General features: G+C 41.1%; 1 protein-coding gene across 3 annotated transcripts in view; it reads right to left on the bottom strand.

Annotated features, from left to right (window-relative positions):
- Positions 1–12657, bottom strand: part of KIAA1328 (KIAA1328 ortholog) — a 164391-nt gene that overhangs the window by 98522 nt on the left and 53212 nt on the right. For all 3 annotated transcript variants that reach the window (XM_063453826.1, XM_063453827.1, XM_063453829.1), the window contains exon 6: positions 2549–2676. In XM_063453826.1, coding sequence (XP_063309896.1) covers positions 2549–2676 — 128 coding nt within the window. The remainder of the gene's footprint in view (positions 1–2548; positions 2677–12657) is intronic.

Genomic DNA, 12657 nt, shown 5'->3' with positions numbered 1-12657 from the left:
TTAATATCTGAAATTCCTGTTTGGATTTTTAGACAAAAGCGAATGTCCAAGTGTTCAACTAGGCATGCGCGGGAATTTCACTGCGCTATTTAGTGTGGGCAGATGACTTGTCTTACAGGGCATTCATCTGCCCACACAAAGATGGCGGCACCCAGGACCTAGGTCTGGGCATAAAAATGAAGATTTATAAAAATTTAATAATAAATACGGTAAATAAAGAAAAGTTAAAATGGGGGCGCAGAGGGACAATAAAGTGTATTGCAGTTGGAAGGGGAAGGTTAAAACAAAACAAAAAAACAGATGCGGGCAAGTCAGTGCTGCTTTATTACTTTAGAAATATAATTTCCTGGTAGCAAGATCGATGTTGTTTGGATGCGCTAGCTGCATTACTTGATGGATCAGTCAGACTGACTGACTGACAACACTAATGTTACAAACTGTGAGAATGATGTAAGCACAAGAAGCCAATTCAGGGCCGGCGCTTCCTATAAGGCGAACTAGGCAGCCGCCTAGGGCGCCATATAGGAGGGGGCGCCCTGATCGCTGGCCCTTTAAATGTTGCAGCCGCCTGTGCGCTCTATAGAGAGCGCTCAGGCGACTGCCGCACTGCCTCACCTCCCCTGTAGTGTGGCCGAGCTCCTCTCCGGTCCGCGACCCGGCCAGACTGACAGGAAGTGCCCTTCCTGTCAGTCCGGCCGGGTACAGGAAACACAAGCTCCTGTACCGCGGACCGGAGAGGAGCTCAGCCACGCTACAGGGGAGGTGAGGTTAGGAGGAGAACTGTGGAGGGGAGGGTAAGGAGAACTGGGAGAGGGGAGGGAGGGTAAGGAGAACTGGGGGAGGGGAGGGGAGGGGGGGTAAGAAGAATGAGGGGAGGGGAGGGGGGTAAGAAGAAGAGGGGTGTGGGGAGTAAGAAGAAGAGGGGTGGGGGGGAGTAAGTAGAAAGGGGGAGGGGGAGTAAGAAGAAGACAAGTGGAGGGGGGGAGTAAGAAGAAGACAAGTGGAGGGGGGGAGTAAGAAGAAGACAAGTGGAGGGGGGAATAAGAAGAAGAGGGGAGGGGGGGAGTAAGAAAAAAGTGGAGGGGGAGTAAGAAGAAGAGGGGTGGGGGGTAAGAAGAAGAGGGGAGGCGGGAGTAAGAAGAAGACAAGTGGGGGGGGGAATAAGAAGAAAGAGGGGAGGGGGGAGGAAGAAGAAGATAAGTGGAGGGGTGGAGTAAGAAGAAGAGGGGAGTAAGAAGAAAGGGGAGAGTAAGAAGAAAGGGGAGAGTAAGAAGAAAGGGGAGAGTAAGAAGAAAGGGGAGAGTAAGAAGAAAGGGGGGAGTAAGAAGAAAGGGGGGAGTAAGAAGAAAGGGGGGAGTAAGAAGAAAGGGGGGAGTAAGAAGAAAGGGGGGAGTAAGAAGAAAGGGGGGAGTAAGAAGAAAGGGGGGAAAGAAGAAGAGGAGAGGGGGGAGTAAGAAGAACACGGGGGGGTGAGGAGAGGGGGGGTTAGTTCATATGGCAGATCATATGGGTGGGGCATTATGATGTCACATGGGGGGGGAGGGGCAAATTTTTCTTTTGCCTAGGGTGGCAAAAATCCTTGCACCGGCCCTGAGACAATTAACATTTAGAATAGGCCCCAGTAAGCCTTCATAAATAAGGTAGATAATGTAAAGTAAACCCATAGCAGTAACTCTACAATGGGATTCGTTAACATGAATAAAAAAAAAAAAAATATTTTGAAAAATACATTTACTATGCACGAGACAGCTGCCTGAAAAATAAATAAATAAATAAATAAAATGTTTTAACATTTCTGGAAATATTTAATAAATCCCTAGAAACCCCTTTATACGTACACTTTAGTTAGGATTAACCTATACATCATTCCAAGCACTAGAAAACGCTTATACTACACACACACACACACACACACACACGATTGTAATCTTACTTTCAAATATTAATTAGAAACTATTTTTCCTACAAACATTCAGTCTGTTGTGTCGAAATAAGTAGAATTACATTATAAATATCTGATCAAATTGTTTCAGAAAAAAAATAAAAAAAATAAAACGTTTCACCAAGTCAAAAAAAAAAAAAAAATTAAACTTACCAGTATGTGACAATACAATAAATAAACAACAAACTGTGAAATGTGACATTGTAATATATGTATGGCTGACACATATACTCCAAAGATCAAATGCCGGTGTGTGTGTAGCATTTCTATAGACTTCTTTGTCCGAAAAAAAGATCCACACCTTTGCAGAGGCGAGCATATTTGCATAATTGATTCAGCCATTAAAATGCCCTTTCTGCTGTATTAGAAAGTATACAGTGTGCTAATCCCTCTTCATTAAGCAACATGCTGCCTCCTGGCCTGCTGTGTGCTGTAGAGAAGCGAGAAAGCTTTGCTCATTCCAGCGATCAAGAAGCAGGCCTCTGCATACGAGCTAAGAACAATGCACAATCTGCCCACAGCATTGCCAGCTCTGAGCTTTAGGTGAAAGTCGGAGGAAAATTCATGGAGTGAGATGGTCATCTGAAAAAGAATGAAATGGCTCACCTGCCGTGACATGCTGCCCCCGGCACTGAGTTCAGAGAGAGACAGGTTCAGTTTCTCCTGCTGTTCAGACAGATATTTCTGGTACAAGCTCAGCAGCTCTTGGCATTCCCGGTACTGTTGTTGCAAAGGTATGAATGAAAGTTAAGGAATAGAATAGGATTCTCACCTAGGGATAAAAAAAATTATTTATACAAACCAAACGGTCAGAGTTCCATACTGAAAAAACAGTCCGATTTTAGTATGTGTGAAGAAAGATAGAACAAAATCGACACACAAACAGAAATAAAGAAAGAAAACAGTTCACACGCAACAGAGATAAATAAGTTAAATGACCCAAAACGATACTAGAGAATTAATTGGAGCACATGCATGCAGCACAAAATATATAAAAAGTTACATAAATACAATTATCTCAATATCTTACACATTCCAGTGCTCAAGTCCTCCTACTCTCTCACATCACACTAAATGTCCATTGATTGTTGGCTATCCTCAATTAATAGAGCAGAGGAAGACAATTATAACTGAAATTGGTATATTAGGATTAGATTATATTTTATAAACTAGTAGCCAAAGTTGAGAAAACTTTTTTAAAATTTGTATTTCTAATGTTTGAACACTCATAACGTTCTTTTTTAGAGAAATGCCATAAAATTACAAAGCGTTAAATGATAATTGCATGTGTAATGTAATGCAACAAATGTGTTTTATCTAAAATCCCAAGGAAAAATCCATTTGTATCTCCATAACAGAAACGGAAAAGATTAGATTATGCAAAAAAATAAATGTTAATTATTCTAAGGAACAATGGGACAAAATCATTTGGATTGATGAGACCCGAACATCAATAACTACTAGTAATGTCATAAAGTATGTAAGAGAAAGAATTGGGGAGGCTTTGCTGCCTGATTACAGCTACTATAAAATGTCCAGTTAGTCATATGATCTGGGGTTGTATGACAGCAAAAGATTCTGTCCCCTCTAGCCAGTCACTACTCTATAACGTGGGCGAACTGCGGGACGGGGGAAAGGAGCTTAAGTAACCTCTACCCCAGTCTGACAGGAATTGCATGCAGGGAGCGCCGAACTCCTACCTGTCACACCATGGAGAGGTTACGGAAGCTTCTCTAACCCCGGTTTGTGTAGAGAAGCTCCCACGCAGAAGGGAGGTGAGGAGACACATGGGGTGGAAGAGGAAAGGGGATAAGAGACACATGGAAAGGGACCAGAGTAAGACACTTGAAAAGGGGGGAATGAGACACTTGGGGAGTGACCGGGGTGGGGGGGGTTAATGAGACACATGGGAACGATTTGGGGGGGGGGGGGACCGGAGGAATTAGACACATGGAATGGAGGGGCTGAGAGACACACACAAAGAGACAGAGAGAACGGGGGAGTAAGGCAAAGTGCTGGGGGTAAAGAGAGACACACAAAAGGAGCTGGGGAGAGAAAGACACATAGGGGCTGGAGAAGGGGCAAAATAGACAGACGGGCTGAGAAGAGGTAAAAAAAGCAGACTTGGAGTGGTGGGACAAGGTGCTGGAGTAAGTGACAAAGGGGATGAGGAAGGGGAGAATGTCACACAGAAAGACAGGAGCTTGGGTAGAAAGACACACAATGAGGCTGGAGGGAAGTAAAAGACAACGAGGCTGGAGGGAAGTACATTTTGGACTCGTATGCCTGTATACATTTAGTCAGAGTCTATACATTTTCATCGATGCGGACTTCAGAAACCCAAAATTGCTTCCGACTAACCAACCGTTCGGAAGAATGGCACATGATTTTTAAAAGTACATATATTTACACATCAACCTGAAAACAGAGCAAATGTATTTCAACGTATAATGGTCACAGATTGTATGCCCATTTCCTTTCCTTAAAAATGGGGGTGAGACCATTATGTTAAGCTTTATTTGTTGTTATATTATTTATGCAAAGCTTTTTTTTTTTTTTTTTTTTAAACAGTCGCTGATGACATAAAATAGCATATTTTTGAATGCATTATGTAATCTCCGATCCTGATCCCTGTCCTCCTGTCATTTCTTAATGCATCACAGAGATAAAATGCACTAAAATGCAATAAACGGATGCGTAATAAACCCTCTCTTCAGTATAACATCAGCAGGATGTTCGCCATCAGTTTTCAAGATTAGGAATGTCACAACAGAAACAGCACAGGTCAATTATGTAACTATTACATGATGAATTGAATTTGAACACATTTTTGGACTGAAAAACCAGGGTGCGACTATTATGTGGTGAAATACGGTACTTTACCTGTAACGTGCATTCATTTTGACCGATATGTTACCGGTCAGTATACTTTTTATCTTGTCCTAGCTACCATGTCCCATTTACCCTGCTGCCATTGTTTCTTAACAAAAAGATGTAAAGCACTATATAGCTAAAACTGTATTGAGAAAGAATCCAATTAGCACTGCCAGATAAGGATTTTAAAAAGGGACATATTTTTCCACATGCAGTGGTGAAGCATATTAGAGGCAGTGCCCAGGAGTCACATGTGCTAATTTTTTTAATAAGCACATATATAATGTCATTAAGATCAGGATGGGCCATTCCTCTTATGTTGGCTATGAAAACTGGCCACTTCCCTAATCCTAAATACAACCGGTTACCCAGTTAGCACAGTAGCATTCTTTATTTAGAGGGACACTCCAGACACCTAAAACACTTTAGCTTGCTAAAGTGCTTTAGGTGTGAAGAGAGTGTCACTTTTTTCATTTTACAAAAAGTGCAGATTTCAATCTGAAAATTAACCTTGCATCAAGCTCTCCAAACGTGGCGCAGCTAATCGAGGAGTAAGAGGACACTACTTTCCCTGTAAAGCAATGGAGGTGCAGATTACTAGATTGTAGCATGCAATCCTATTGCTGTCTTGTGGCTAGACCTACTCAAGGAAGATCTGCAGCACATTCCTAACACTGCCCACTTGTGGGGAAAATAAACACTGCAGTTCCAGCTTGAAGAACAAACCAGGACAGTGACAGAAGTAGAATTCAAAACACTGCCAGTCGAAGAAAAAAAAAAAAAAAAAGGAAATGTCACCTTTAATTTTGCAACAAATACAGACTGTATGTGTGTGTGTGTGTGTATATATATATATATATATATATATATATATAAATAAAAGAGAGAGAGAGCGAGAGAGAGAGCGAGAGAGAGAGAGAGCGAGAGAGAGCGAGAGCGAGAGCGAGAGCGAGAGCGAGAGCGAGAGCGAGAGAGAGCGCGCATCAAGCAGGAACTCATCAGGTAAAAAAAAAAAAAACTTAATGTGAAAGATATGTGTACCGAAACATTTAAGCACTAGAACCACTACAGTTATCAATAGTGGTTTCAGTGTTAGGTGGATAGGTAGATTCTTCACGTGGGTTTTGTATGTTTTAGGAACATCGGAGAAAAAAAAAAAAAAAAAAAAGCTTCTTTAAAACACCCAAACCTTGGCTTCTCTATTGTCTCCGAGCTAATGACTAATAAATTAACTGCCTAAATCTAGACAGCAATCATGGGCTGTCAGCACTGGAAAAGTCTTAGCCCAGCTCTTTGAAACCATCTCTCCCATCCAAAAATCAGAAACAAATCGTACTGATAACGCCCCTGACTGCAGAAGGGAATGCTTTGTGTGCCAGGAGAACATTGTAATTCAAACCATTTTAAAGTTATATCACAGAAATTAGAGGGATTCGACCACAAACCTCTACAATAAGCGCTAAGTGATTTTGGTGCGTGTAGTTATGTAAATAAACCTCATTCAATTTTTTTTCACAAGACAAAGGGTTCTCATTTTCACTAGCAAACGAAAAACCTACTACAGAATACTATTTATCTGGGCAGTCACACAGGATCTGCCCAATATGGTCAGGAACGAGGTGTTAAAAAAAAAAAAACAGTCTTACCAGTGAGGGTAAAAAGCACTACTAACATGGGTAATGTGGAGAAATTCCTTAAAACCATGCATGAGGACACATTGGGCAGAGGACAAAATAAGATGTGTTTTCAAAGAGCTTGTTCGTTTCATGTTTGCCTTTGTGTAAAAGTTAAACAAATAAAAAGCACACTGCATAATTCAACTGTCATTGTCTCCAATTGCTCAAAATTGTATCTATAAAAAGATAATATTCTGCCATATGTGCATTTGTAAAACCTTGTATTGGTCAATTCCACAGAGGAACAAAAAGTTGATCAAGCCCACCCTCTAGTGGCTACTCATCAGAAGAGCGGTCTGTGGAAAAGGACAGATACATTAGATAGATCAGGAAGATAAGATAGGTCAGGCAGACAGAAATAAATGATCTGCCCCATTATTTCAAATCCTATACTGAACCGTGTGTGATGTCACATCGTGCATAAAAATAAAAAAAATAAAAAAAAAAAAAGCTTCATTTACTGTGTGACTGACAACGTGTGGTTCTAGGACACAAATTCTTAAGAACCAAGACAAACCTGGCCCAGCCTGGCCGAGAGAGGAGAGAGGCTGAGTTTTGAGCAACAGATACAAATAGCAACTCCTACCTGATATAGATAGCCTAACAACTGTCTCATCAGCTCCTCTCAATATATTACTGGAAGGAGAGGGCCTGAATAAAGAACATAAGTCACTAATACAAAAAGATGCTTAACCAGAAGTGTACTTTATGGAATATTAATACCATTGAGGGATTCTGGAGACATTCATAAATCACTCTAGCTTTGGTCTCCTAGTTTACAATGTCTCCAGAATATCTTAATACATATGTTAACACAGGCATACATACCTGCGCACTATATATATATATATATATACACACATACTCACTGGTCAATTTATTACGTGAACTTTTCAAATACCGAATTTGGCTAAAAGTATGCCTAGCTCTCTAGTAATGTTTCAAGTAAATGCAGCATTTATAAGCTGCAAAGGACAGAAGCAGTAGGCATGCTTTGGAAATGTTAATCTCACTGTAGTGTGCCTTGGTACCAAAAAAAAAAAAAAAAGGTTGGGAACCACTTGTTACTGAAAATCCCAGGATACAGTCGTTTCTGAGACACTCAAAACCCCATGTCTGGTATCTACACTCATTCCACATTCAAAGTCAAAGTCACTTGGATCACATTTCTTTCCAGTCCTGATGTTTGGCTTGAACAACTGATCCTCTTGATCATGTGTGCATGCTTATATATCGAGTTTCTGCCGCATGATTGGCTTAATATTTATTTTTATTAACAAGCAGGTGTACCTAATATTTACACACACTATGTAAACTGTATAAGACAGACAATTTTTAGAAAGGAAAAAAAAAAAAATAGAACTGTTTTAATGTTTGGCATGCTGATTTCCCAGATTAATGAGGATGCGGAGAGTACATTAGGTAGAGAACTTGACAGATCGAATAGAGGCGGTAAGGCTGGTGGAGTTTGCCAGGTCATGGTTGGGTAGGGTAGGATTCAGATTTCCTTTCCTCCTCCATATATATCTCTTCTCCCCAAACACTAGTTTCCACAGGTGTGCAAATACTAAAGGCATATAAGGCAGGGCCAGATGGGCCTGGTGATGACAGTTACGAGGGGCCTAAGTATTAATCGACCAAAAACACAAACAGTCATATCTCTCCAGCGTTATGTATCTGGTGGAGATTTTGCCTGAGGGAAGCTCATAGGATGCAGCTATAAGAAAACTTAGATTCTCTTAAAATATGCTAATCTCTCTCTAATTCATGCTTTCATCTTTCAAGTAAATCAGTACCCACTAACAGCAATGTCCAGTGAAGCAGGAAGTCAATGGGCGGTTAAAAGGGTGGGCCACTGACACGGATCATGTAACCACAACTCCCGAAAGGGACAAACATGCCCAAAAAGGAGGCGTGAGGCTAGCCTGGCATGAATGTCTCAGTGTTTCCAGGTCTCAGTGTCCCCATGTGTGTGTGTGTGTGTGTCTCAGCATAAATACAGTGTCCCCCTAGTGTCTCAGTGTCCCCATGTCTCTCTGCAGCCTTTACCCCATCCCTCACTTCCCTGAGCTGTAGGCAGTCTCTGCAGGCTGGGAGCTGCTGTCTGCACTCTCTGTGCGGTGTAACTGCACCCCTGCGGATCAGTGAGTAGAGAGATGCAGGTATATGCAGTAACTTCCTATCCCTGCCTCTCTCCACACACAGCGACCCAAACTGTCCGGTGCTGGTAATGCAGAGTAATCTCGGTTTATACGGTGAAAAATACCGGCACTTGTATTGCCAGTATTACTGCTACATAGGCACCGGCCAGGCAGCCTCAAATAAATACCAGCCAGGTGGCAACCCTAAGAGTAGTTTGTAAAAAAAAAAAACTGTGCTACTGCTAAAATAAAAGTATGGATTGGCCATGCCATTTTAAACAGATATAACATTTCTGGAATTACGATTTTCTAAAATATGAAGAGAATATTCTTTGAGAATAAAAGGTCTTCCTAATGGTTTTCTATGGAAATGTTTCCCGTATCCAATACACATGTTAGGATTATTAAAATTATACACTTATGTTTTCTAGTTAAATTCTTCCTGTTATGTTTACTTCAAATTACACTATCATTAAGAGAATCATTTACACTTTCATTAAAGTGTAAGCCTACAGAATAAATGTAACAAACTAAAATATGGCACCAAAGTCAAACAGAGATCCCCAAGAGGGGTTCCATAAAACCCAGACACACCACCATAGCTCTGTATTCCACAGAGAAATTACATAGACATTTGCCCCAATTTAAAAGCCTGTGTTTTAGGGGAGACTAGATAACCCACAGCTTGTTCTATTTGTATCAAACTTTGATGGAGGAGGAGGACTTTAAAAAAATAAAAACAGACAGGGAGGATTCTTGGACAACATTCTCCAAAATTGCCTATCGGGAAACCAACTACTAACTGTTCCAATGTGGTATAGAACTCCACATCCTCACCTCATGTGCTGTAGGGATAAGTGTCAGAATCAGCTCACTTACGCATATATGGTAGGACTGCCACCACCATATCCTGTATTTTGGAAACAGGTTCTGACAGTTATCACAAAGGTATTTGACACAGCTCCCCCCAATCAAGCCCATTGTTGCTCTAGCCTAATAAATGTAAATAATATTGAGACATTTTAAATTAAGCCTAATTCCAGATAATCTCTGGAACTGCCCATGTGCCAAACTATCCAACAATGGTTCTTGAAAATGGAAGAAACATATCAGCTGAGGAGATGATGGCTTTTTTGAAAATCATTTTGAATTGTCTGTTACTTTGTGGTACCCATGGAGTATACATTAAGATGACAATAATGTCATTGAGTGCGTGGGAAACAAGTCCAACACATCATGCTTGAAATGTACTCCCTAACCTATTACAGCTTAGCAGATTCTTTAGAGGTTATTCTTTCTCCATTTCCTTTTACTCCCAACACATTAGAACATGACATACTTTATCTTTATTTGACAGACTTTGCTTCCCTCCCCTCCTTAAAGTGCGTCATGACTGTTCATACAGTACTTGTCATTTTCACTACTTATTTTTGTTTCTATGTATAAACATGTATCATGAAATAAAGATGGTCATAAAAAAGCCGGTCAAATTCTCTATATGTAATACTTTGATTAAAAGGACAGTGTAGGCACTATAATAATTTAATCTCACTGAATTGGTTATAGTGGATGGAGTCCTCTGGCATAGTCCCTTCTTTCACTGTTAAACCATTTTGAGCAGTTTAGCACTAAATAAAGGTCCCTGGCCACTCACAGCCTGGTGCCTATTAGAGGTGTGACCAAGACAGATTATACACTTCTAGCTATACCAATTAATACCAGCAACGGGTACTGTAAAAGGCAGAAAGAGGTCAGCTGAAACTCTCAGCCAATCACAATCGCCCATTGCTTCCTCATTCACCAAAGCAGCAAAGAAGTATAGGCTGCTGGTGACTCATTTAGCATTAAGCAATAAAAACGGTTTAATGCTAATGAAATGATGGCACCGGGGAACTCCAGACACTACAACATCTTCAATTACACGAAGCAGTTACAGTGTCCCTTAAAGGCAGCTTCTTAAACTTCTTAGCAGTTAAAATAACTTTTTTTTTGTTCAGCACTGGGGCACTCTCTTTACTGAAGTTCAAACTACCTTCAGGGAAGTCATCAATTTGGATGGCTTTTGTCCAATCAGATGCTTCTCATAGAGAGACAGAGGATACACTGCACATGCCATCCGAGGATTCTGCCACAGAAACACTGGACGTACACAGCACATCGCAAAAGCATTCTTTGAATGTAGACGCAGGATGTCAAATAGATTTACTAACTGAATTAGTTTTACTTCGAAGCCCCTAGAGGCTGTTCATCTTACAGTCAATATAGGCTTGACTTTGCAAAATATAATATTGCCGTTTCTCAGAAACAGCACTGTTTTCATCTGCAAGGGGCAGCATCTATGCCGCAATATCACTTAAATGAAGAGTAAGTGTTGCTTAGGCGGTCCCTTTAAAAGAAACTGTAGAGAGATTAGCTTTAAACTCAACAATTAAAAAAAACAGAACAAAAAGTGTTATTGTTTATTTAGTATAGTTTAGTAAATAGATAGTAGTAATGTTCACAATTAGTGCAGACATTAACTTAAAGGGAAACTATAATGCTAGGAAAAAAATGTATGTTCTCTGTAATCCAGCACGAAGGCATACTCACTGCAGCTCAATTTTATGGCAAAACATGAAGATTTTATTTGCTGCACTACAGTCAAGATAAGTAACGTCTATGCAATACTGTGCTTTGGATTGTTTAATTTGTCTTTATCTGGCTTTGTCTATTAGATTTCCCCTGACACACTGATGTCCTGTTGTACAATCATCTGGGGCTTTTGCACCTGTTTCCCCTTTCCTTTTGGGACCTGACCACCTCTGTCCAACCTCAGATTCACGCATCGCACAAACCAAGTCCCTTTGCTTAACGCAACTCCTATCAGGAGAACAAGTCTGTGTCCTCCTCCTTCCCCTAACGGAGGAGCCAAGGTGACTTCCAGTATTTCTTTGCCTCTTAGGGTCTATTCCAAACAGACCTCTCTATTCCAAACAGACGAGACTTCTGCAGATTCGGAGAGTGGACCTCTATTACGCATTCCCTCCTTTCATCAGGATTCCCTACAATCTACTACAAGTGCAACGGCAACAGGCAAATCTGGTCTTTTCGAGCCCCGTTATGCAGGACACAGCAACTTTGGAGCACACAGTGGACTCCCCCAGATTTCTATTGTCGCATCCCAGAGTTCTTCTTAATCCGCGGGTCATCCTCATCCACTACTCCTGAACAGGTCTCTAGAACGGATGATCTTGATTTCAGGGGACTTTGGGAGATCCAGGGAGTTTGCTGCTCCCTGTGGACTCTTGGGCTCCTGGAATTGGAAATCCTAAGGGGGAACTTGGTGAGCCTTGGCTAGGGACATGGATCCCGCTCGGCACATGTAAATGCAATTCTCCAATTCCTCAGATATCTTTCTAAGAATGGACGGGCATACAGGACAGTCAATATGTACAGGTAAATTTCTTCAGCGCACAGAGGTTTTGACGGTAGCCCAGCTGGACAATAACATTTTAGTTTGCAGTCTGTCAAAGGGAACCAGACACTCCTGTACCCCTAGGTATGGTTATTCTGTTATGTGGGATGTTTTGGGTTGTCCCTTTTCATGTTTTGGCTGCCTAATTTGGACCTCCTTATTCACTGGTCACGAGTACAACGCTGGCACGTTGGCTTAAATGGATCATGCAGCAGGCTGGTGTGGAAACGGTTTTTGGAGCGCTTTCATCCAGGGGTGCAGCTGCATCCAAGTATTTCTCTTTGGGGCCAGGGAGTCTGTTCACAAATTTTATTTTTGTGTAATTGCACATTTTTTTTCTACTGTTGCATAGCTTTAAACTTGCAAAATGAGCACCCATGTTTTGCCATTAGAATTACATGAAAAGTTGTGATTTTATAAAAGACACAGAGTGGAGCATTGTCCATCTCTTGTGGCTTGTGCAATTCGCGTGCATTTTTTTCACCTCCCAATTTTAATTTAGTAGGACTATATATCGGAGATGTGGTCTGTGTTTGCCATTATGTTTTGTTTTTTTTCTCCTGCGATGTG

The sequence above is a fragment of the Pelobates fuscus genome, chromosome 5 (assembly GCF_036172605.1).
Source record: "Pelobates fuscus isolate aPelFus1 chromosome 5, aPelFus1.pri, whole genome shotgun sequence".
Classification (NCBI taxonomy): Eukaryota; Metazoa; Chordata; class Amphibia; order Anura; family Pelobatidae; genus Pelobates; species Pelobates fuscus.
Note: the sequence above shows the minus strand (reverse complement) of the source record. Positions and strands in the feature narration are given on the sequence as shown.